The following is a 26,010-nucleotide window of genomic DNA, read 5'->3' as shown; positions in this document are numbered from 1 at the left end:
AAACTAAAATGGCTTAAAATATAATTTAATTCATAAAAAATTTCATTTTAAAATCGTTACCAGCCAAATTCAGCAAAGTCACCTAAAATGGCTAACGATGATAACCACAGGGTTTGTTTTGTAACAAAAAAAAACCCACAGATATTGGTCTGTAAAAACATAAAACCACATGAATTTTATTTAAAATTAACCCTAAATAAAATTGTAATATTAAAAAAATCAAATTGCTTGATTTAAAACGACCAATTTTCTTGACAGTCCACCTAATACAACCTGTTTGATGCTATTATTATTTCTAATATATTTATAGCATATATAACTATAGGCATAATACGGGGCGTTTGCTAGCTACTTTTCATGCTCATATTTGCCTTTTCACTCTAAAATGTGGAGTTTTAGATGTTTGGTTAGTGATCTCTTGTTTGCTTTTCACCCTAAAAAGTACTCCCTCCGTTTTTTATTATATGACGTTTTGGACTTTTGAATTTGTTTATTTTTATATGTCGTTTTGTATTACCAATGCACTTTTTACAATACTTTCTCTAATTTGCCCCTATTTATTGTAAGAGAGAGATATAGTTATTAATGCAAATTATCTTAATTAAGTCATAAAAATTAATAAGAGAGAAATTTTGCATAGAAAGTAGAGATCCAGGAGAAAAGTATTAAGGGTACATTAGTCATTTTAATAGTCTCATTAATATTGCATTGGTCTTGATGAAAAACCTTAAACGACATATAAAAAAGAATGGAGGGAGTAGCTTTTTACAAAAGCAGAGAATCTCTGCTTCTTGAAAATTTAGTTTTTTCCAACAGCAAACAGTGGGTGAAACAAACGAGTCCTACATCAAAGGGAGCCTTGTATTTGTCTGTATTGTTTGTGTAAATGTCTCGTTAGCTTCTAAGTCAACATGGCAAGACAAGCTAAAACATGTATAGTTTAAACAAGTTTAAAAGACTAATAAAATATTATTACCACTTCAAAATATCAATAGGTCATTTAAGTAGGTTTGATAAAGGGGTTAATAAGACAATCAAATAATATAAACAGGTACAAAGGACTCTGCATTAAACCATAATTATAAAATACATCACCATCACCATTTTGATACCCTTGCTTGATATGATAGTTATTTATAAATGTAATACAATTACATAAATATCTCCAACTTGTTCATATAAAGTCGATATATGCTTGAAGTTAACAAGCTCAATGGCCCTATACAGTAGTAAATATCAACATTGTTCTCCCAAGTCCATAAAATGTGGTCCTATAAACAAGAAAAAGCATTTTACTTGGTCCCTAATTGAAGTACTTTTTAGCCAGGGAAGATCAAGAATGACAAATAAATAAAGAAATAAATAGAATGGTCAAATAAATAAATAAATAGAATGGTTACTGTCAGTATCTTTTGTTTGGTATATAATTAAAAGAAACGGCAGGGTGCAGCATCTATTAGGGGTGCAACCGAGCCGAACCTTAGGTAGGCTCGGTACTGGCTCGTTAATATTTCGAGCCGAGCCCTCTCGAATCGAGCTTTGACGAGCTTTGACCGAGCCGAGCTTTGACCGAATCTGACAGAGCTTTGACCGAGCCGAGCTTTTATCGAGCTTTAACCAAATCCATCATACATGCATAGAATAAGTAGCGTAAAAAAATAGAAAAGCCTTATAACACACTCCATATGAGTTTAAAATATTTATAAAGAAAAACAAGCATGTTATTGTCGAGATTCCAAAACAATATATGGTACTTGTGATCGGAAAACACAAGCTCGGAGAAAAATTTCAAACAATGACATATATATTAAACTTTGTAATGTATTTTATTCCTTATCAAAACCTAATTGTCTCGCTAAAGACTCAAATGTCTAAGCTTTTTTTTTTGTGTCATTTTTTGTATGGGTTAAATCTTATTTGATTTGTGATGAAAACTAATAATAACTAATGAAATATATATTAAATATATATAATGAAATATATATAGTAATTAAAAATAATCGAACCTACTCGCGAGTTTTCGAGCCGAACCTAAGGAAGCTCGGACTCAACTCGTTAATGCTCGAGCCGATCCGAACTCGAGTCGAGCCATATCGAGCCGAGCTTTGATCAAGCTTTCACCGAGCCGAGCTCGAATAGTTTGCAAACTACCAAGGCTCGCTTGCACCCCTAGCATCTACAATTAGTAAATGGCTTAATGCACCTTTACACCTTTAAAGTTGACAAGTTTTGTCTATTGACATCCTGAATTTTTTAAATAACATATCACACATTTATAGTTGGCTTTAAAAACCTATCACACATCTATAGTTGACATTAAAAATCTATCACACACCTAAGGTTGGCTCATTCGGACCTCCTGCACACAAAATCACTAATCTATCATCTTTAACATATGAGGTGACATACTAATACGTTTTTCTTTTTTCTATAGCACTCACATGCGATCTCTATCAAAGATAACATATCAATGATTTTGTGTGAATGAGGTCTGAATGAGCCAACTTTGGGTGTGTGATAGGTTTTGAATGCCAACTATAGGTGTGTAATAGGTTTTTAAAGACAACTATAAGTGTGTAATAGGTTATTTAAAAAGTTCAGTGTGCCAATAGGTAAAACTTGCCAACTTTAAGGGTATAAGCCATTAGTAAATCAAAGCTTAGTTTTGTTCTCTACAGACCATTTCACCATCATTAGTTCCTTTAATAACTTTATGAAACTGTCCTTAGTTTTTCCTCTATAAGGAACGATTTGCAGTTCTGAGCAGAGTACCAAAACTTTGAAAGGTCCCAAATGCTTCAGAATCTCTGGATCTCGATCATAATCCTGAAATTTGCAACAATCAAAGTTAATTAGCAATTTAACATGCTTTCTTTCTATAATTGCAATGATTATGATAATCAGAACGTCCACACATCTTTTTTTTTTTTTTTTTTTGAGTCAACGTCCACACATCTTAATAGGTCCTCATTTTCATAATTCATTCAATTCTAGTTACAAAACTCAAGATGCTCGAACGTATTTGGAATTGGAGAAGTGAAGTACACATGAGGTAAAATTGTGTCCTTAAATCTATTCCTATGACTAATGTTTTTTTTTATTTCCAAACTTACCCTTCTATCAAATCTCTCAACACTAGTATACTTCAACAAATCCCTAATTCATATCCTCAAAACCACAAGAATGAAACAGAAAACATATGGGAAAAAACAAAAAATGCAAAAAACATGGAAATCAGACAAACATAAAAAAAATGAAAATGGTAAAAACATGAAAAAAGTTAAACACACAAAAACAAAACATTAAAATCGTGAAAACGTGAAATCGGCAAACACCGCTTTCACACTTTTTCTCTTTTTCGAGTTTTTCCCGTTTTCACATTTTCTTTCCGTTTTTCATGTTTTTCCATAATATTGTATTCCATTTTAATTAATTCCATAGTAAACGTAGCATTAGGTATAATTCAACCCGCCTAAATAAGTTAGGAATATTTTTAACCCTTGTTGCATTATAGAAAGATTCAGTGTTGTCAAAATTATCAGTCACAGTAAGGAAAATGGGCCCCACATAAAAGGTGAATCAAATAATTGTAGTATTATATATCATAAAGAAAAGCTATGCAATCAAGAAGATAACAATGCAGCCTAAAATAACCAAAAAGAGTTGCCAGCATCAGAAATAATTAATGCATTTACCTTCTCTGTAACAACAACTACCGGCCTGGAACCGAACTTGTCCTCAAGTTCTCTGAGTCTTGTCATGATTATGTCAATATCCTAGATTAAAATAACAGGATATCATAATGTATCAGTCCCCTTTTTTTTTTTTTTAAATGAAGACATTGCTTCCGTTATACAAATTTGGCTATATCCAGTACCTACAGGCACACTTGAATGTAGCAAGTAGACGTAAATTAGTATCATATTATAACCCAGAAGCACAAGCACCTTGATATTAGACAAAAGCTGACTTTGGCATATTCTTATGAGTGTTTAGAAAGTCCGATTTTGAAAGAAATCAATTGAATTGAATTCTTTTTTCTTATTTTTTATGTTTGGAATAAAAGTTTTAAAGAGTCCAATTCAAACAGGGGAAATGAATTATTAACCGAATTGAATTAATTCTACTGATGGAAATCATTTGCTTTGTTGAACTGAATTCATTCCAAACAAGGGGGTTACGAAAGGAATGCCAACGATTAGGATTGAACTTCAAGATCAAATTGGAACTTGCACAACAAGCACTAGCACCTTTTGCATTTTAAGGGGAAAGTGTATATGAAGGGATAGAAAACAAAACCCAACAGTAAAAAGAATTGTACCGTAGTTTGAAACATATGATGGTCACTGAAATCAATTCGATCAACATAAACTGCTCCCACCTGCAGCAAGTACCCACCGCTTAATACATTGTATATAAAAATACGTAGAAAGACAAAGATAAGGAGTCTATGTTGTACGGAAACTCTTCTACGTTAACATTTTCGCGTTTCGTGTCCGCTTCTGTTTCCTAGCTAATTTTCTTAGAAATAATGTTTACCGGTATCAGTTTCCGTCTCATTTCCCGTTTCCGTGCAACATAGTAAAGAGTCCATTCAGTGTTTTCCTCAATATTTTGTTGTACTTTAAATTTTCATAACAGTAAAAAAAAGACAGATGATATTAATCGGGAAGTACCTTCTCCATCCCCTGCACAAAAGAATTCGGTGAACCAATTGCAGAAACACATAGCAAAATGACACCGTTAATGAAAACCAGTGGTATTCTGGAGTTGATGTTTCCTACTTCAAAGAAGTGAGATGGAGACATCCTAGTGAAATAAATTGGAAGAGAGTCATTAATATCTCGCATGACTAGCTCTATATCTCTGAGATTTTGTTGTGATACCTGCACGAAAGCTTAAACGAATTCATCCATATACCAGATTATTCATGACTGCCAACACAATGGAAACAAAGTAGATGAAATCAATTATAATTTATAGTATATTATGATAAAGTGAATGAATAAATAAAAGAATAAACATATACACCAACAAAGATGAGTTTCACATACCAAGTTTGCATGATGAATTACAGCAATATCTGCTCTTCTAAGGGCTGTCAAAGGTTCCCTCAAAGGTCCAAGTGGGATTAAGTGACAGTTTCCCCAGGGTGCCAGACCATTTACCATTACAATCTCAAGGTCACGCTGCAAACTCCAGTGCTATCTTCCATTCAAAGAAAAAAAATTATAAGAGACGGAAAAAAAAAAGAAAAAAAAAAAAGAGATCAGCATATAACTCTATGAAGAAAAATATTATTGGGTTAAAATTCTGCTACTGTGAAAGGCAACTAGGAATCAACTGATGGAGCAGAAAATGACAACCACAACAAGCAAACCAACATAAGAAGACCAATATGGTACATGAACGGAAAAGAAAAGGCATGTTTAGAAAATTATCACAGTGCTGTAACCTGGTAACACCAGCCTCCTAGTATCAAGGTAAAGCTGTTATGTGTATCCCATTCCAGCCAATCAACCAAATTATAAGTACAGCAAAATGAAGACTACACAATGTTCAAGGAAAATTACATTTAATAATTAATACCTGCATCCCATCATCTAAAACAACGGCACCAATTTTCCCCGGGTTAAGCTGAGTGTTATCTTTCTGGACGACCCATGTTCCCTCGAACAAAAAATTAGGAGATTCAAGGTGTCCATATTGTTTAAGAAAACGATCAGCAGTGGCAGCTCGATTTGCACCTACACCGATCATGGCACGTGAACCGAGTAGATGCCTTGCAAGCATCTTTGATTCATCTCCGCCAGCATAACCCTGCCATGTACAAATATATGAATGCCTCAAATGTGAACAATTTGCATTACCAGTTAGAAATTGTCCATAAAATATTAATTTCAAGGGGATTACAAAGAAAACCTCAGGATCCTGGGTTTCAAACCCCAAAACCTTTTTCCCCAATTTCAAAAAAAAAAAAAAAAAGAGAGGGAGAAAATGTGAGAAGAAGTAAGAACCCTAGTAAGAATGAGAGGTGAAATTCCACAATCAGCTAACCACTGAGCAATGAATTCAACCATTGGCGTCTTCCCATTGCCTCCCCAAGTTATATTGCCCACACTGATCACCGGCACCGGCAACCTTCAAAATCAAATTAGAAAGATTATACTACTAAAAGCCTGTCAATGCTTCTCCACATAACCAAATAATGGAAAACTAAAACAAAGCACGCGAAACTACATTGAACTAGGCTACTTGAAAGTGAGAACAATTTCTCAAGTTCAAAGCGATAATACGCCAAAATTTAGATACATTCAGAAATAAAAACTTTGGCCGAAAGCTTATAATAAGACAATGCATTTCCATTTATTACAGAGAAAACAGAACATTTCTGGAAGTTTCTAAAGTGGCAATCAGAGAAATCAGGACATACCGGCGCTTACAGAAGTAGCCAGAGAGGTAAAGATACCGACGGAAAGAGAGAGCGGCAGCGTAAGCCGAAGATGAGAATGAGAGCAGAGGAAGTAAAACGCGATGGAGAGTGGAGAGCTTAGAGTGGTCACGCTTGTATGCTATGTGGTTCACCGCTGTTCTCAGTTTCTCCATCGATAAAGCCAACCGAACTGGAATCAAGAGGATGCACCAGTTGATGAAAATTTGGGTTCCGCCGCAATGACTTCGATGCTTACCTGGCATTGAATGGGATCCACTGTGCTTAGGTTCATGCACACGTGGAGAAAATTAATAGGAACGGCAACATCACTTCCATTCGTGGACTCAACCAATTATTTAATGTAATGTGTCATAGTTTTTTCGTTTTTTTTTTTTTTTTTTTCTACAGTGACTTCGTCTTCTCCCTTATACAGCAGCGCCGCTTGACACCGCTTCAAAGAGGAAGCTCAACTCGATAGCTGCCGCCGATCCCCACAATTGCACGATACCAGCACCACCGTCCTAGAAACCGCCAGATGGTGGCGCCTCCGAGTCTCCTACCCAAACCTCTCCAAGATCCTATGTCGATTCCGTAATCGGCAACCAACAGGAACCTACAATTAGAACAGCCGTTGATTTGAGAGAGGAAGGATTGGCATCGATCGATTTCACAAACCCACTGCGACCTGAAATTACCATTGCTCCAAGCCTTGTTGAACACTGGTCAGAAAATTGGAAAGATGCAATTATCATCAAGGTGTTGGGTAAGAATGTCGGTTTCATTGCTATGCAAAACAGAGTTCTTGAGGTATGGAAACCAAAAGGGAAAATTAAATTGATGGATATTGGGTTTGTTTCCATGTAGAGTAATTTGCATCTCCGTCTGACAGAGATCGTGTGATCGGGGAAGGTCCTTGGATAATTCAAGGGCATTATTTGACTATTCGTACCTAGATTTTGTTCCTACCGAAGCTGCAATTGAATCAACTCTAGTCTGGGCTCGCTGTCCACATCTTCCACTTCAGTACTATGATGAGGATTGCTTGATGCTAGTAGGTAACTCTTTGGGAAAGACATTAAAGGTTGATAAGAACATAAGACAGGCAACTCGTGGCCGTTTCGCACGTGTCTGTGTGGAAATTGATCTCCGCAAGCCTCTCATTGCTCAATTTTGTCTGAATAAGAAGGAATACCGGGTTGAATACGAGGGTTTGCATATTGTCTGCACGAACTGTGGTCGCTATGGACATGCGAAAGAATCTTGTCTCCATCCTAGCGCCCTTAGCCCTGAACTCGCCACCCCTGTGGAAAATTCTAGAGACACTGTGATGCAAACTTTGGATGCTAATGAAAGCACTCTTGGCAATGTGGCTAATGCCCCTGTGCCGGTTGAGACAACCCCGGACTACGGACCATGGATGATGGTTCCCCGTAGGGAATACACTCCCCCGTCCTAAACACCCGCCCATGTGGTATCAAACGGATCACAATACTCCTGTTGTCAGTACCTTGCAGGTAGAGAAGACCACCCCTATTGGTGTTGCTGCTAAGCCTTTCTCTTAGGTACCAGCAGCTGACTTCCTCCCTCGTCGGGGCTCCTCTAGCTCCAATAGAGGACGGGGAAGCTTCAAATACAATCAACGTGGTGGGGCTCTTGATAATCAGCACACCAACAATGCTTTTGGTCCAAGCTCCACGGTTCCTATCCAAAATACATTTACGGGTTTGATGGATAATTTATTGGATAAAATGGATGAGGATCAGACGCTTAGTAAGGAAAATTCTATTGAATTTAAATTTAGTGCCAACCGCTCCAAGCGCATTCGTGCAAGTGATGATAAGGCGAAACCGTTGACTGAAGTTGATGCAAATATGGATAACGGCTCAAATGTGAGGCCTGCCAGTACTGGAGCTGTTTAGCACGCCCCTCCCGGTTTGTTATTTCTTGCTCTTTTGTTAATGATTATTGCATGGAATTGCTTTGGAGCCGGTGGTAATGAGTTTCACCGGACTCTTCGTCACTTATTATACTCCATGATCCTATGATTCTTGTTTTGCTAGAGACTCGGCTGCCGAGTTCCCATGTGGACAAGCTTTGTAAGACACTCAATTTTTCAAACGTTGTTTGTATTGAGGCTGATGGTTTCAATGGGGGGATATGGTTGTTCTGGCATTCTGATAAGATTAATGTTTGTGTGGTAGAAAAGAACTTTCAGTTTCTTCATTGGCAGGTTAGCTTTGTGGACAGATCTCTTCATGCGCAGAGCTTCCTGTTTACTGCAGTGTATATCCGCCCTCAATTTTGCAATAAGAAAATCTTTCTAAATGATATTCGTACTCTCCAAAATTCCATTAGTGGTTCTTGGCTTTTAGCAGGTGACTTTAACTGTATAAAGTCTCCGGTAGAGAAAAAATGAGGCTATATTCGCACCTTGGATAGGTGTATCTTCTTCGCTAACTGGATTAATGAGCTGTGTTTTGTTGATCTAGACTTTGTTGGTCCCTCTTTCACCTGGTTCAGGGGCACTACTCCAAGGACTAGGGTTGTTTGTCGTCTCGATCAGGCTTTAGCTAATCTCGATTGGCGTTCGTCACCTCATCCGCAACAAATCAGACCACTGCCCTATTTTTATTGACTTACTTCTGATGAGGGGGGCCCCCCAATTGCTAAGCCTTTCCAGTTTCAAGCTGCTTGGTTGCAACATCCAGAGTTCAGACCCTTTGTTGATAACAACTGGAAAACTGATAAGCAAATCTCTGACAACCTTCAGTCCATCACACCCCTGATGCAGAATTGGAACCGCAGTGTCTTCGGCAACGTTTTTCAGCAGAAAAGGACTTTAACTAAGAGAATTGAGGAAGTTCGCGCTGCATTAGCCACAGAGTGACAGGGGGCCTTTTGAAGCTCGATAGGAAGTTGATCAACGAACTGAATGAGATTTTGCAACATGACCTTCTTTCACACCTCCACTCTTATCCGTCGTCGTCGATACAAGATCGAGGGTTTGAAAGATGAACATGGCATTTGGATTTGGGACAATGCAATCATCAAAGGTTTGGTTACTTCCTTTTTTACTACTCTGTACTTGGAAGAGAATTCTTCAAGACCGCATTTGACTACTTCTACCAGTTTTTGTCCTTGGGACCCTGCTATCTCAGCTTCTCTTGAGGGAGTGTTTCGGCTTGATGAAGTACGAAGTGCTATATTTAGTATGGATCCCTATAAAGCCCCGGGTCCATATGGTTTCCATGCAGTGTTCTACCAGAAGATGTGGGGAACAGTGCGCAATCAGGTTTGTTCTGCGGTTACTCAAGCTCTCAACTCTGGAATTTTGGATGACAGTTGGAATCGCACCTTGATCACGCTGATTCCCAAAGTCCCCAATCCTGAAAATTTGACTCAATTCCGACCGATTAGCCTTTTTAATGTTTTATACAAAATGGTTACCAAGTGCATTGTCAACAGGTTAAAGCCTCTTCTTCGGTATGTGGTCAGCCCCACTCAGCGCAGCTTTGTCTCGGGTCGCCAGATTTCAGACAATATTCTTGTGGTCCAAGAATTCATCCATTCTATGAGGTATAGAAAAGGGAAGTCAGGTTGCATGCTTATGAAACTTGACCTGGAGAAAGCATATGACAGGGTGAGTTGGCATTTTCTGCAAGATACTCTTTTCTCTTTGGGCCTCCCCCGCAGGTTTGTTACCCTCATCATGAATTGTGTTTCGAGTGCAACCATGAGAAATCTTTGGAATGGAGAGCAATTGAAAGAATTCAAACCTTCTAGGGGCCTTCGCCAAGGTGATCCACTCTCCCCTTACCTTTTTGTTCTTTGCTTGGAGCGTTTGAGCCATCTGATTAATGATGCTGTGAATAGTAATGTTTGGAAGCCTATCCTCCTCACCAAAAGAGGGACCCCCCTCTCCCGCTTATTCTTTATGGATGATATTGTGTTGATATCAGCAGCCTCAGTGGAGCAGGCATGTGTGATTAGAAGCATCCTCCATGACTTCTGCGCCAGCTCCTGTCAAAAATTCAGCACTGAAAAGTCTTGAATATCCTTTTCTAAGAATGTGTCAGAAGCGCTTAGTAGAGGGGTGTGTGACATCCTCGAGTTTGCTAAATCAGAGGATCTTGGAAGGTATCTCGGCATGCCCCTAATCCATGGTCGGGTCTCCAAAAATACTTTCAAGAATGTGGTCGACATAGTACAAGCAAAACTTGCAGGATGGAAAGCCAAATGTCTCTCTACGGCTGGTCGAATTACATTGATCCACTCAGTCACCTCTTCGATCCCTAGTTATGCCATGTAGAGTGCAGTTCTCCCCTCTTCTATCTGTAACAAGCTCGAGGCTTGTAATAGAAACTTCCTTTGGGGTTCCACTGACTCCTCTAAACGTATACATCATGTGAACTGGGCTACAGTGTGTCGTCCTAAATTAGAGGGTGGTTTTGGGATTAAACAGGTTATGGAGTTGAACCTTGCTTTTATAGCGAAAATTGGTTGGAGACGGTTAATGGAGCAAGATGCTCACTGGGTCAAGATTTTTAAAGAGAAATATAGGGGGCAATTCTCGGGCCCTGATATGTTCCGGTGTCCGAGTAACTCCTCCGCAACTTGGAGGGGAATCATGAAGGGTAGTGTTGTCCTCCGAAGAGGTTTGGGCAAAATGGTGACCAATGGGGAGAGCACTAACTTTTGGCTTGATCGTTGGTGTGGGGAGGAGCCTTTGTTTCAGTATATAGGCCCTAACACTGTAAGTGTGGACACCCAAAGCAGCGTTTCAGATCTTTGGTTGGCTTCCGGTGGGTGGAAGTGGGAGGTGCTAGCTCCATTGCTCCCTCAGAATGTGTTGTTTCGTCTTGCCTCTTTCATTTTATTTCCGGATAGTAGTGAAAGGGACGTGTGGTATTGGATGGCCTCAGCATCGGGTTCCTATACGGTTAGCTCAGGCTACACTCTATTGACCTCGAGCGCTCCTAGTGTTCGTGAAAAAATCTGGTCCTCGATTTGGAAGCTCAAGTTACCGAAAAGAATTCGTGTTTTTCTCTGGCTGATGAGACATAAAAGAATAATGTGTAATTCGCTTCGCTTGGCCCGACACCTCAGTGTCTCTGCTGATTGTGTTGTTTGTGGTGAGGAAGAAACGGTCTTGCACGTTCTTTGTGATTGTCACAATGCAAGATCCATTTGACACAGGTTAGTCCCTTCTTGTTACCTGCTCACCTTCTTTTCTCTGGATTGGAATCACTGGTTAGATGGGAATCTCCAAGCTCACTTTGTTTTCAAGAACCTTGATTGGCATGTGATCTTCTCCGTATCAGTCTGGTGGATCTAGAAATGGCAAAATAAGTTTGTCTTTAATGGCAAAGTTCGTAGCCGAGACATAGTGTCCTTTATTTTAGAGAAGACAAGGGAATGTAGAGATGATTTTCTTCAGGGTGGTACTAATCTGAATTTACCAAGAGATGTTATTTGGGTGAGTTGGACCCCTTCGGAATCTGGATGGGTCAAACTGAACACAGATGGGGCAAGCAAAGGGAAACCCGGGCAAAGCCTATGCTGGAGGTATTATTCGTGATGAAAAGGGTATATGGATTGCAGGTTTCTCTGTGAACATAGGCATATGTACTGTGACTGTTGCTGAACTCTGGGGGGCTATAATTTGGCCTTTAGTCAGCTTGGAAGAGAGGTTTTCGTCGGCTCATGGTGGAGCTTGACTCTAGAGTTGTTTTGGGCTTTATGACAGGGGATATACAACACTATCATCCTTGCTATTGGTTGATCTCCAAGTGTCATGAGTTACGTTATAGGAATTGGGTCCTCTTGTTTACCCACACTTATAGAGAAGGGAATCGGGTTGCCGACTGGTTGGCGAACTTCATAGGGAATCACACTTTGGGTCATCATGAGTTTGATATGCCTCCTGCAGGCCTTCAGGACATCCTTTTTGCTGATCAGATGGGAACTGCTCTGAGCCATGTTATGTAGTCTACTCCTTTCTCATTCTTTGTTTCTTTTCTGTTCCAGGGCTTTTGCCATCTAGGTCACACAAAAAATGTAATGTGCCATAAAAATAGTAAAAATAAGAGCTTCAACAATTCCTCCAAAAAGAAAAATGTCATAGGATAATTTGTGGTTTAAATTTTTTATTCATGTTATGCTTTACTTAGTCTTACATAGTTAGTTGAAACTGATTCGTTTCGATTTTGCTTAGAATCCGGTGTAAGGAGGTATATAAGGAGGTTTGGGGTTAGAGGAATTTTCACAACGTCAAGACGCTTCCCGCGTGGGGTGTATGCGTTCCTTATTGCAAACACTTCGGTTTGCATTGCAGAGTTAAGAAGCGCAATCATTGCAGTCCACGTCACTAAGGAGAAAAATTTGCGGAAACTATGGTTAGAATGTGACTTTAGCTATGTAGTATACTTATTTCAGATTCATTCTGTGGAGGTCCCTTATAATGTTAGACAAGACTGACTCCTTTGTCTCTCACGCATCTCTTCCATGTCATTTGTGGGATTACATATATACAGCGAAGGAAACCAAGCCGCAAATTGCCTTGCAAAATTTGCTCTTAGTGCTTCAGAGACACATTGGTGGGACTCCCACCCATCTTTTTGTAATTCATTTATTTCTTCTGATTTCTCTGGAATAGATCGGTATAGATTCAATTAATGATGTACAAACTCTATTTTCTCTTTCCTTTTATATATTTGGGTTATGGGGTTTTCTGCTGGGTGGCTCGGGGGTGCCAACCTAGTCGGGATGTCCTGGCTCTTCGCTTCCCCTTCCCCTGCTTTACTTAAAAAAATTTATTGGCACTAACATCAGTTATTGATTGATTTACCGGTGTCATAATATGTTGGCTGTTATAGCATTTAATGTTGCAACAGTTGCAAGGACACTTAACCCCGGTGTTTGTAACACTGGTTTTTGAATAAAAGCGAAACCAATGTTTTATTCATCAGTTACAACTAACTATGTCAGATTAAACAAAGCATTACATGGATAAAAAAAAGTTAAACCAAAATATTTCTATTGAAATTATCCTAAAAAATGGCATTTTTTGGAGGAATTATCCATAAAATTATGTTTTTTTTTCAATTTTTTTATGACACCCTCCAACCATTTTATTAGACTCAAAATTTTTATACTCTTTTTACTAATTGATGAGGAATATGGACCAAGCCCACTTAACCTAACCCAATCACATTATGGGTAGCCGCCCCAGCAAATACAAACCTATGGAGCAGCATATACCAATCAAAATACTCTATATAAAGGCCCTCAATCCCTAATAAGAAGATATAATTTTCTTCTAAGAGCCTCTTTACTGAATTCTCGACATATTTGTTTGCTTCCCCCATATTCATGCTTTTCTCGATATCCAAATAAGCATTCAACACATAATCCTCGTTCAACTGTGATGCTAGCTGGATCATTTCAACTTGGAACTCGAATAGCCTTGCATCTTCATCTAGTCCTCTTAGCCTCAATGACATCTCTACTTCTGGCAGAGTTTCTATACCCATATTTTACTATTTCAGAATGACACATCAAAGGTTTGAATAAGAAACTAGAGAGAGAAATTGAGAGTTAGAGAGAGATAGGAGAAATGAGAGAGAAAGGGAGAGTTATAGAGAGAGAGGAGAAAGTGAGAGTTAGAGAGAAAGTAGATCATTATAAAAAAAAATAAAAGAGAGACACATGAGTTGAAAAAGATGAGTGAGTCCCATTTTTAGGTTGAAATGAGTGATGTGATAGGTTGATTAGGGTTAACTAGTCACTTTTATTGGCTTTACACTTTATTTAGGAGGTTATCATAAGGTTGTAGATTTTTATGTGCAAAATTGGAGGTTGTGTACTCAAAATACGAAACATGATAAATGTTGTACAACAAATATACTTTATCTTATTTTAGTATGATGAATTAACAAGAGTAAATTCCAAATTTAAATTAATTCTCTCGCAAGTTATGAGTCTTCCCTCGACTGTTCCATCGGACGTCGTGGCATCTGACAGGCCACGCCCACCTCTCCTCCTTGTTCCTACTGTGAGTCTCTAGTAGAAGAAAATAACAATTTTGATACCAACCCTCATGTTAACCTCCAATCTGAAGGTTTAGTCTCTATTTATCATGTCATTCCTTTGAATCTAAGCTTTGTAATAGCTCCTCATCTTCTGCATGACTGGGCTCAACCTTGGAAACCAGCCTTAATTATTAAATTATTGGGTCGTAAAGTGGGGTATATTGCACTTTAGAGGAGAATCTTAAAGCTTTGGAAGCCTATGTGTAAAGTTGATTTAAATGGATCTTCGCCATGATTTCTTTATTGCTAAGTTTGCAGATATAAATTATAGGGAAAAGTTATTAGAGAATGTCCATGGATTGTGCAATGGCACTACTTAACTGTTCGAAGTTGGTCTCCTGAATTTGTCTCTTCAAGTGCCACCATTGCCTCCACATTAGTTTAGGTTCATTTCCTTGACTTACCTCTCTAGCTATACGATGCAAACTTCCTGATGACCGTTGCCAACTCAATTGGTAAGGTCGTCAATATGGATAAGAATATAGTCCTCGCTACTAGATGTCGATTTGCCAGGGTATGTGTAGAGATCGATCTTACAAAGCCATTAATTACTGAGTTTGAGACTGATGGATGCAATTTCAAAATCGAATATAAAGGTCTTCATATTGCTTGTACGAGATGCAGTCGATTGGTCATTCCAAACATGTTTGCACTCATCCAAGCATTAGGACACACATCGCTTCACATCCAATTGTTGACCTAAATGTGGAAGCCCGGAATGGAGAAGCTACAGTGGGAGGTGATGTCGAAATGGCCACGAGTCTTGATAAGGAACAAGAACCGAATGAGGAAGTAGATTATGGACCATGGATGGTGGTCCCTAGGAGGAAGATTGCTAATCGAAGAAACAAAGTGACTAATGGAAGTCTGGGTAAGGGTGTAGATAATTCCACTAATGATGCTCATGTTAATATTATTCCTAGAGAATCTCCACAAGTAGATGGGTCTAGTCTCAAAAGAAAATTAAAGGGAAAGATAACTCAAGCTACAATAGCCAACTTAAAACCTCCTATGGAGTTCGGAGCAACTAGAGGAAAAACAAGTGTAGGAAAAGGCACCACATCATATGATTTGAAGGACAACACTAATCACAATATGTTTTCAAATCTGATACACGTGGATAAAGGATCCCTCAACAAAATTGAAGTTGTTGGGGCAATTAATAATCACAGTAAAAGATACAGAGTATAAATGATGAATGGGTCCTTGGTTGGTATTTCTTTCAATACAAGAAATCATATTTTTAGTGGGGAAATATTAGTGGGGAAATTCAATTCCCCACTAAATGTTATATATTTGTGGAGAAAACAAAATCTGCCATAAATATTTAAATTTTAGTGGGGAATTCGCATTTTCGCCACACAAAATAATGAGCTAGTGTGGAATAATACAATTCGCCACTGATAAGTTACTTTATAGTGGGGATCAAGAAATTTCGCCACAATTATAATTAATTTAGTGGGGATAAAGCTTCTTTCCCCACTATTAATCGAATGCATTAATGAGGATTCTACTTAAATGGCCACAGTAAACAAACAGAAAAAAGAGCAGTTCTTTCCACCGCCAAAAAAATTTAGAGTCAATTTTTAATAATAATTAATTTCTTTTTTTTCAAAACCTTTGGGTTTCTCTCCTTCCTTATCCTTTACTTTTCTCTCTCATTCCCCTTTCTCTGTCTAAACACGTGATATGCCACTGAAAACCCTATCTTAAAGATGTAAAAGAAAGAAATTTAGTTGAGAAATTCGATTTCAATTTCTTTCAACTTGATGTTGTATTTTGCTGGAGGCTTCGATTATGTCCACCAATGAAAGAATATATCATCTAAAGGTAAGCTTTTCTTCTCATTGAACCAAACTAGAGTTACTTTTGTCCATTAGTAGATTTTGAACCTAGGTTTTGAAGAAACTCTTTTTTTTTTGTCTCAAGTTGAACCCTTTCTCAGATTTCTAGATGGCCAAATAACGCTTTTTAATTTAGAAGGATTGCAGAGGAACTAAGGTGACCTTACTTCAACTGTCATATACTTTCGTAGTCGAATATTTGGTTGCTTTAATTTTAAACCTAATTTGAAACTGTGTGTTTCAGTGGATGGCATGACTAATCAAGAAGTGATGAACATGTTTAGCTTATGTGGAAGGACATTGTAGAATGAGTGTGTTGGTGTTTGAGAGCTCAGTGATGGGTTATTTAGAGGCGGAATGCACATAACCATTTCGTACCCCAAGGAACTGATAGAAATACTTAGGGATTCTCAAGACAAGAGCAACAAATTTATGGTTACTTGGCACTTAAAAAAGATGTTGATATGTTCAACTATCATATGTCAGTTTAATACTTGTCTATTTCATTATTTTAATGCACATATGTTTGTTTTCTTTAATCTTGAGTATATAATTTGACCTAGTTTATAATTTTTGAGTATATAATTTGAACCGGTGTATAATTTAAAGTTTAATCTATAATTTTATTCAATGTTAGTGGTCATTAAAGAATATTTTTTTTACACGTTTGATGATAACTTTGTTAAATGACTAAGCTTTAATATTTATGTTTTCAATTTGAGAATGACTAGGTGCAAATTAAGTTTCAGTTACTTCAATAAGGTGGAAACTTTTTTTTAATATTAAATTATTTTGGTAAGAATGATAAAAGTTTAATTGTGCTTGGTTGATTGTACATTAAAAATAAAAGTAAAAAATAGCAACTAAAATGTGCATAGAGGACTTTATATAAGTGAAGAGGAAACTATACAGATGCAGTTTTTTTTTTAAATGGAAATTGTCTGAAATGATTTTGATGCCTAGATACATTGATACTGATTCTTTAGTTATGATAATCCTCAATCTCTTGACCAACAATAGTAACAATAATTATCACAAAGAGAATTTAGCCGAGACTTCAAAGGAAAATTCTAAGATTACTGAGGTTCAAAATCCGGATTACATTCATCTTGGTGTTGGCCTAGCAATGAGAGCTGATAATATTGATTGGCTGAGCATAATGTCTTGTTAATGTGAAGTTCTTATTATGTCCTTAACTCATGTTTTCTGATGAGCACTTGGTTTGAGAGTGTACTAGAGGTTAATAATTTGTGTTTGGAAGTATTGTATATGAATCTCAAAGTGAAGTTTTATTTTCTTAGTCTTTAATGATATGCCATTAGAATATTCAACTAGCTCTAATATTCGAGCCATGAGTGCTTTGTAGAGCTGATGAGAGATTAAAACCATCCTTGAAAAAATGGATGCTTCTAGTGGAATGGCCGAAAGTCTTCTTTTAGCCCATCCTAATCAAGTATATACATTTGAATTCATAAATATTGTTCAGATATATGGTTATGGGTTCTGATTCTCTCTGCTTTGTGAATCATTTGTTGTAATATTGAGCTAGCTAATTGAAACGATGTTACTTTTGAATTGGATGATGCTTTGATTTTCAATGCTCTTCAAAATATGGTTATTGATAGGTGCATGTTTTTTCTGTAAAATAATGCTATGTATACAAGATGCCATATAAAGGAACACAACTCACTTCGTACATGTATGACTATGAAATGTAGATTTTCTTCTTTCTTTGTTTTATGAGTGATGTTTTGAAAATAAAAATAAAAATACCTTCCATTTTCTATAAATAATACTTCCTGAAGGCATCAGTGAAGTTCGAGTGTGTCGTCTTACTTCACTTTTCGATGCTATGCTTTCGCTACTACATATTGGATACACATTGTTGTGATACTGTTATTGTTTATTACAAACTTAAGATTATAATGTGTTGTTACATGCTTATATAATTGTACAATTGCTTATAATGGGTGATTTTTCTATTGGATTAAGCCGGCAGCTAAACGTGAATTTACATATTAGAATTGGTTTTTTGTTTCGTTATTTCTTTAAACTTCTTCGATTTAGCTATAGGCATATTATTTGTTTCTTCTGTATCTATTGTTAGATTTTTAAGATTCTAGTAAATAATTATTATTTTCTGTTAACAAGTCCAAATCATGCAGTGTGGAGGTATCTTGCTTGATTGTGCTCTTTAATTAGGATTTAGAACACTGGACTTGGTACTGATTTGATTGTCGTCTCTACAAGTTATTTACATGGTTAATTTACAGATTATTATTTCTATTCCAGGTGAACTACTAGTAGTTTTAATTTAGATAATGAACCTCAATTTGGTACATGCTAGATTTGAGAATTTCTTCTTGTCTTGGTTTGTACTTAGCATCACCCCTTATTGGGTTTAAATCTATATATTATGCCCTGATATTTCTATTCCTGTCTAATTACCATTGATATTCATTAACTTTTCTTGGTATTAAGTTGATTTGAGATATGCCTACCTAAATGATATTGTAGAAATAATTCACCCTCTATATACAAATAATCTTGTGTTTATATATATATATATATATATATATGAGTTCCCTTCAATCCAAATAAATTAATCAATAATTAGAAATTATTATTTTTTATAGTTTGGGTAATAATTACAGAAAAAATCTTTTGTCAAACGGACCTCTAACAATCTGAGTGATCTAGGGACATTAAAGAATATTTATCTACAGTGACAGAAATTCTTGTGAGTATATACTTTGGGGCATTGTTATACGCCACAAAATACATGCTTTTGTGGCGTATAATTATGCCACAAAATACTTACATTTGGGGCGTAATATCCTGCCACAATACTTATACATTTGTGGCGATATGGTTCGCAACAAACGAACTTGTTTAGTGGCGCCAAGATTATGCCACTATATACTATCATTTGTGATGTTATTTATTTCCTCACTATATAATATCATATTGTGGCAATCAATTTAGTTAGCCACTAAAGGCTTTAGTGTCGCGTTCCTAGTGGCTAAAATTATGTTCGCCACAAAAGACATTAGTGGCGCATTTTGAGCCTTTTATGGCAAAAAAATTCTCCACAAAAAATTGTTTTTCTTGTAGTGTTGCATGATAAGTCAATAAGTATGGCACAAGACTCAAACCTAGGGACTATATATACGGGGCCTCTTGTCATTTCTCCATAAAAGGCAAGTCAACTAATTTAACTCAAATAATGCAAAAAATGGCTATAGGTCCTACAAATTCAATTTTAGGTGTGTCTTCCTCATGTGTATCCAATTTGAAATTTATTAAGAGAAATTCTAGTAGTTCCATAGGGGGGACCAATTTGCAATTTTAATAAATTGATGCAGACCCCCCCCCCCCTCCAAACCACTCGAGTGAAAATTTTGAGAGTGTCTAAACTCTAGCAAGTTGCCATAATGGGCGAATTACTTGAGTTTTTATTTTAGTTTGGGTCATACAATCTCAAATGTAGAGATTGAAAGAAACATGCTTAGGTAGCAGTGGTTGAGAGGTGCGTGTGTTACAAATTGAAAAGGATGGAGAGTGGATTAAAAATGAGTGCATCATTTTTTACCTGAATTGTGGGTCTTTGCAATTTAAAAAGGGAAATTTACATAGAAATTCACTTTGTAAAAACTATTTACAACTATGTCAAATCAAAATTTGAATTATGTCAACTAATAAAATTATTATTTTTAAAGATTAAATTTTATAAATTAGGGGTCTAGAATATATTATCAAGAGTTTGGAATTTATGAATTGGGGTTTAAACTTTTTAAATTAGGTGTAAAATCATATTTTATTTGGTATATATAAAAAAAATGATATATTGAGAATTAAGTTTGATGATATGATTTAGTTGTAATTTTATAGTCAATTATGATATTCATGTAAAAAGCCCATTTAAAACTGATTAAACAAGAAAGAAAAACAAAGCTAATAAAATATAATAATATAACATGGGATCCATTAATTTGAGAGTGTTATACTTGAAAAAATGTTGTGGCATTATTGGAAAGTCTAAGACCCTCCAACCACTAAACTCGATCTAATGCCATGCACATCCAAAATGACAATTATGGAAAGTTAGAATTAAATATGGAATCAAGTAATGATAACCCGCGAAGCCCAAAATGGGTTATACTCATTTCGCAAGCCCAACCCATATTAAAGCTCCATGGGCTAAGATTGGACGGGACCCGAATGAAGGAAGCGGGCGCAGCGAGTAAACCGCCCCTAATTCCTAAACGGAGCGACAAGACTCCCACTCAGAACCACGTTCGTTGCCATGAAGACCACGAAAGGGATATGGCCTAAAAAGGGGGAACCGCCCTCAGAACGTGGCCCACTAAAGAGTAACCGCCCTCGGCGGTTACCCAAAAATACCTATAAAAGGCCTTAAGAATAAGGGGGAAGGTACGTTCACATTTTTTCCCACAAAGCTATTGCTAAATTATAGACTCATCCTTACAAAAACTGACTTGATCGTCGGAGAGTTTTCCCGGAGATCATGTCTCCGGTTTTGTTTTGCAGGTAACTCCGGCAAAGGATATCAAAGCGGATCCAGCAAGTTATCATTGGTGCGGTGATCGTGGACCTTTTTTACCAACATTTGGTTAAAGGTACACGAAGAACATGTCAGAACCATCACGAACGACCAGCGTTACCACTAGATCAACCAGTATGAACTCCAGGGGACCACGGACTGCGAATTCGCAACCTGCAAATACACAGCCTGTGGTGCCTAGCTCATCGGGTCCTTCGGGACAATTGAGTCCGTTATTGGAGGTCCAAGTGCAAACTGAGATGGAAATGTCCAATAGTGATTTCGTACAGATGGCTGGACAAGTATTGGCCTCGAACATGAGCCAGGCGGCTGGAGATCGAATGATTAATTTACTAACGGCCCTCGCCGAACACAATACCGCCGTGGCGGCTGCTCCTCAAGAACCTGTGGTTATCTCAACACAATCACCGACTGTCCCTGTCATGTCGGCCCTCCCACAGCCATCTCAGGCACCAAATCAAGTGGGCCAGAGTAGTCGCACAAACCCACACAGCCACCCGAGCAACTACTCGCACCCAGATCTCATTACGACGATATATCCGACCTGGCAGCCATCCCAACCGTTGCCAGGAGTGCAAGGCACTCTTCCGCTACAACAAGTGGAACCTTTTCCTCACAGACATTCGGAGTTGATGACTCCTGGGCGAGAGCACACATGGAACTTTGATCCTATAACGGGACAGCGATTAGTCCCCCAACAGGCACACATCTCAACACCGATGGGTGGATGGATGCCACCCAGAATTCACCAACAGCTGTTGGAAGAAGTCCGGCGAATACCCGATATTGACTTAGAAGATCAATTACGAAGCATGATGGAGCGAATGGGGTACTCGCCTAGGCCGAGAGCAGAGATCCAGAGCGATTCACCTTTTGCCCCTTCGTTGCGGGAATTCATTCCAGATCATAGAATCAAGGCGCCTGCCATACCAAAATACTATGGGGATCCAAATTCTGACCCTGAGGCTCATGTCAGGAACTACAGAGAGTTAATGGATGTTGTAGGGGCAAGCGAAAGCATAATTTGCAGGTTATTCTCGACAACTTTAGGCGGTGCGGCATCTGATTGGTTTCGATCTTTACCGGCAGAATCTATTCACAATTGGCAACAATATAGTCGGGATTTTTACGCGAAGTTCGTGGGCTATAAAGCAGCAGATGTGACAGATAGGCAGCTGAAGAAGATCAAACAGAGGAACTATAATTCCCTAAGGGAATTTGTTGTCGCCTTTAACGATATCCTGGTGCGATTGCAGAACCCAGATATCGTGAGTATTCGCAACATCATGGCGGATGGAACCACAGATTGGAGCATGCGGGAAGAGATCATCCGTAACAAACCACGCACTGTAGCCGAGCTCATGAAGATAGCAAAGGAATTCATGGAAGTGGATGATGTCAACAGGAAACATAGGGCCCAAACTCGGCAAGAAAGAGATGCTGCTAGAACCACTTCGGACAGTCGGCGTCAGACCCAGTCCAAAAGTAATTTTGTTCGAAGAGGCGATCGTCCCTTTCAAGGTGGAGGATATCACACGCCACTAAATGAGACTCGCCAGGAGGTGTTACTTTGGATCAAAAAGAGCCCCCTGAAGAAGGATGTGCGATTCCCCGAGGTAAAAGGTCGAACCAGTTTGGGGCGACATCCTAACAAATATTGCAGGTTCCACAGGTTGAATGGCCATGACATAGATGATTGCTACGAACTGAAGAAGGAAATAGAAAAACTGATCGAGAGAGGCAAGCTGAATCAATTTGTAAGAAAAGATACAGCTGATGAGAAAACAACGCTCCCGCATGAGGGAGAAACACGGCCAGAAAAGAAGCAGAAGAAAGGGGTGATAAACGTGATAGCAGGCGGAATCTACGAGCCTCCAACAAAAAGAACTCGCCGTGAATGGCGAAAGAGCAATACACATAGGGGGGATGCCCTCAATTACTCATTTGCGAGAATCACGGAGCCGCATGCGGATGCCCTGGTGATCACGATGGCCGTTGAAGGATGGGACGTCAAACGGGTCCTTATCGACACAGGCAGTTCTTGCAATGTCATTACCCGGACAGCATTCAACAAGTTGGTAATCAACGACGAGCGGGTGGAACACACCTTCATGGATGTAACTGGTTTTGGGGGTCAATCCTCCCAAACGAGTGGGCAGGTGGTGTTGGAGGCAGAAATGGGCGATAAGAATCTAAAATGGCGAGGTGATTTAGAATTCGCAATTGTTGATCTCCCACTGGCCTACAACATAATTCTGGGACGGCCATTCCTGTCGGAGACGGAGTCGCTCATCTCAATGAAGCATTTAACGTTACATTTGCCAACACACCAAGGGCGAGTCATAGTTGAAGGTGATCAACTTGTATCTCAACAGGCCTATACATTATCACTTGAACCAAAACCGGAAGAGGAGGATAAAGTCGAAGATAAGCTCCCGGCGGAAGCATTGGGAGAAACGGAACTATTCGCCATCTCGAATGACAAGAACGTGCGAATAGTGGCTGGACTCTCAGAAGAAACAAAGAAGGCCATTACCGAGGTATTGATCCAATGTGAGTCGGCATTTTCCGACCCAAATGAAGTGTTAAAAGGGATAAGCCCAGACGTAGCAACCCATCGGCTGAATGTAGACAAAGGGGCAACCCCAGTGCGGCAAAAGAAGAGGGGACATGCTCCTGAGCGGCAAAAGGCGATTGAAAAAGCAGTGGCGGATTTGCTAAAGTCAGATGCAATTCGAGAAGTCACCTATCCGGAGTGGTTAGCCAATGTGGTGCTAGTCAAAAAGCCGAATGGAACGTACAGAATGTGCGTCGACTTCAAAGACTTGAACAAGGCATGTCCGAAAGATATGTATCCACTTCCTAACATTGATTTATTGGTAGATGGAACTGCAGGATATGAAGCTTTATCGTTCACCGACGTGAAATCCAGTTACCATCAGATACCCATGGAGAAGGCGGATGAAATCAAAACATCATTCATAACTCACCAGGCGACTTATTGCTTCAAGGTGATGCCCTTTGGATTGAAAAATGCGGGAGCAACATACCAGAGGATGATGAACAAGATATTTTCAGACAAATCCGGCGAGAACTTCTCGATCTATGTTGATGACATGATCATCAAAAGCAAGAAAATGCAAGACCACCCGCGGGATATCAAAGAAATCCTAGAAGTGTTGATCAAATATGGCCTCAAATTGAACCCAGAGAAGTGCACATTCGGAGCAAGAGCGGGAAAGTTCCTAGGTTTCATTGTTAGCGGCAAAGGGGTTGAGGCGAATCCTGAGAAGGTTAAAGCAGTAATGGAGATGAAGACGCCAAGGAACATAAGAGAAGTACAGAGACTGAACGGGCGGTTGGTGGCATTAGGGCGATTCATCTCATGCTCAGCTAGGCGATGTCTACCTTTCTACAATGCCATCAAAAAATCCAAGTCCTTTGAATGGACGCCGGATTGTCAAGAAGCATTTGAGGGGATAAAACGATTACTATGTTATCCACCCTTAATGAGCAGGCCGGAAGACGGAGAAGATTTGTTTCTTTATGTATCCGTCACCAGCATGGCGATATGCACTGTGATGGTGCGAGAAGAAAAAGGGCAAGAATATCCAGTGTACTACGTGAGCAAAGTCCTGAAGGATGCAGAACTCCGGTATTCGAAGTTGGACAAAATGGCCCTCGCAGTGATAACCACGGTGGCTAGATTGAAACCATACTTTCAGGCGCACACTATCATTGTGAGAACTGGCATCCCAATGCGAAAGGTACTGCAGAAACCTGACGCATCCGGCCGGTTGATGGAATGGTCAATTCGCCTGGGCGAATTCGATATCCGCTATGAAGGAAGACCAGCGCTAAAGAGCCAAGTGCTCGCCGACTTCGTGAACGAATTCACCTGGGATGATGATGAATGTCCAAAGGCACAAAAAGAAGAGTGGAGCATGTACATAGATGGGGCCTTATCTGCAGACGGAGCTGGGCTAGGAGTAGTCATCAAGGGTCCGGAGGTTATTCGCCTGTGCTATGCAGCGAAATTAACTTTCAAAACTACCAATAATGCAGCAGAGTATGAAGCAATGATATGCGGATTGAAGTTGTTCAATGAACTCACCCCAGAAAGAGTGGTAATCTACAGCGATTCCAAACTCATGATAAACCAGATCACAAAAAATTATCTGGTGAAACAGGAGGAGCTTGTAAAATACCATCAGGTAGTCGGCCGATTGACACAAGAGTTAACGCACAAGGGAGTCGTTTGGGAGATGGTGCATGTTCCACGAGGCCAAAATGCAAAAGCTGACGAATTGGCAAAAGCAGCGGCAAGTAGAGAACCATGGAGTCAAAAAGCATGCAGCTTGGAAATAAAATCGGCACCAGCATTCGAGGTTGATCAGATTATGATCATCGAGGAACTGGAAGACGATGAAGATTGGCGGATACCAATCCGACAGTATCTGGAGCAGGGAGATTTGCCGGTTGATAAGAGCTTAGCCAGAAAAATAATTGGGCAGTCAGCACGATACTCAATGTGGGATGGAACTTTGTATCGGAGATCATACACATGTCCATGGTTGAAATGCGTTAGTCGCAATGAAGGAGACTATGTGCTGCGAGAACTACACGAAGGAATTTGTGGCGCGCACGAAGCTTCGGCGGCATTGGCAAGAAAGGTCAAACTGTTGGGATACTACTGGCCCAAGGTGGTGGAAGATTCCCAGAAGATGGTTGCGGAATGTCACAACTGTCAAATCCATGCGAATGAAAAGCATGTTCCCGGAGCCGAACAAATCACTATAATGACGGCGTGGCCATTCGCAACATGGGGAATTGATATAGTGGGTCCATTCCCAGAAACAACAAAGAAAAGGAAGTATTTGATAGTCGCAGTAGACCACTTCAGCAAATGGGTAGAAGCGGAGGCAGTAACCGCACAAACACCTGAGCGAATGATCGAGTTCTTACGAGAGAACATTATCATGCGATTTGGGATCCCACAGAAGCTTATAACCGACAATGGCACCCAGTTCAACTGTGCCAAGTTCAAAACATACTGCG

The 26,010-nt window shown here is 39.1% G+C and overlaps 1 protein-coding gene across 2 annotated transcripts; it reads right to left on the bottom strand.

Moving 5' to 3' along the window:
* Positions 1 to 1,134: 1,134 nt before the first annotated feature.
* Positions 1,135 to 6,777, bottom strand: LOC136219094 (probable tetraacyldisaccharide 4'-kinase, mitochondrial). Of its 2 annotated transcripts, XM_066006325.1 has the most exons (9): positions 6,434 to 6,777; positions 6,018 to 6,141; positions 5,590 to 5,820; positions 5,055 to 5,204; positions 4,677 to 4,886; positions 4,322 to 4,381; positions 3,696 to 3,776; positions 2,773 to 2,826; positions 1,135 to 1,271 (listed from the first exon to the last, which is right to left on the bottom strand). In XM_066006325.1, exons 1-9 carry the CDS (start codon positions 6,694 to 6,696, stop codon positions 1,152 to 1,154), a joined length of 1,293 nt encoding a protein of 430 aa, XP_065862397.1. In that variant the 5' UTR covers positions 6,697 to 6,777; the 3' UTR covers positions 1,135 to 1,151. The 2 variants fall into 2 exon arrangements, with proteins under 2 accessions (XP_065862397.1, XP_065862396.1); XM_066006324.1 differs by lacking the exon at positions 1,135 to 1,271 and having other exon boundaries at positions 1,779 to 2,826; positions 6,434 to 6,770.
* Positions 6,778 to 26,010: the final 19,233 nt, after the last annotated feature.

This window comes from Euphorbia lathyris, chromosome 2 (assembly GCF_963576675.1).
Source record: "Euphorbia lathyris chromosome 2, ddEupLath1.1, whole genome shotgun sequence".
Classification (NCBI taxonomy): domain Eukaryota; kingdom Viridiplantae; phylum Streptophyta; class Magnoliopsida; order Malpighiales; family Euphorbiaceae; genus Euphorbia; species Euphorbia lathyris.
The sequence above is the reverse complement of the archived record's forward strand: the minus strand, read 5'-3'. Positions and strand labels throughout refer to the sequence as shown.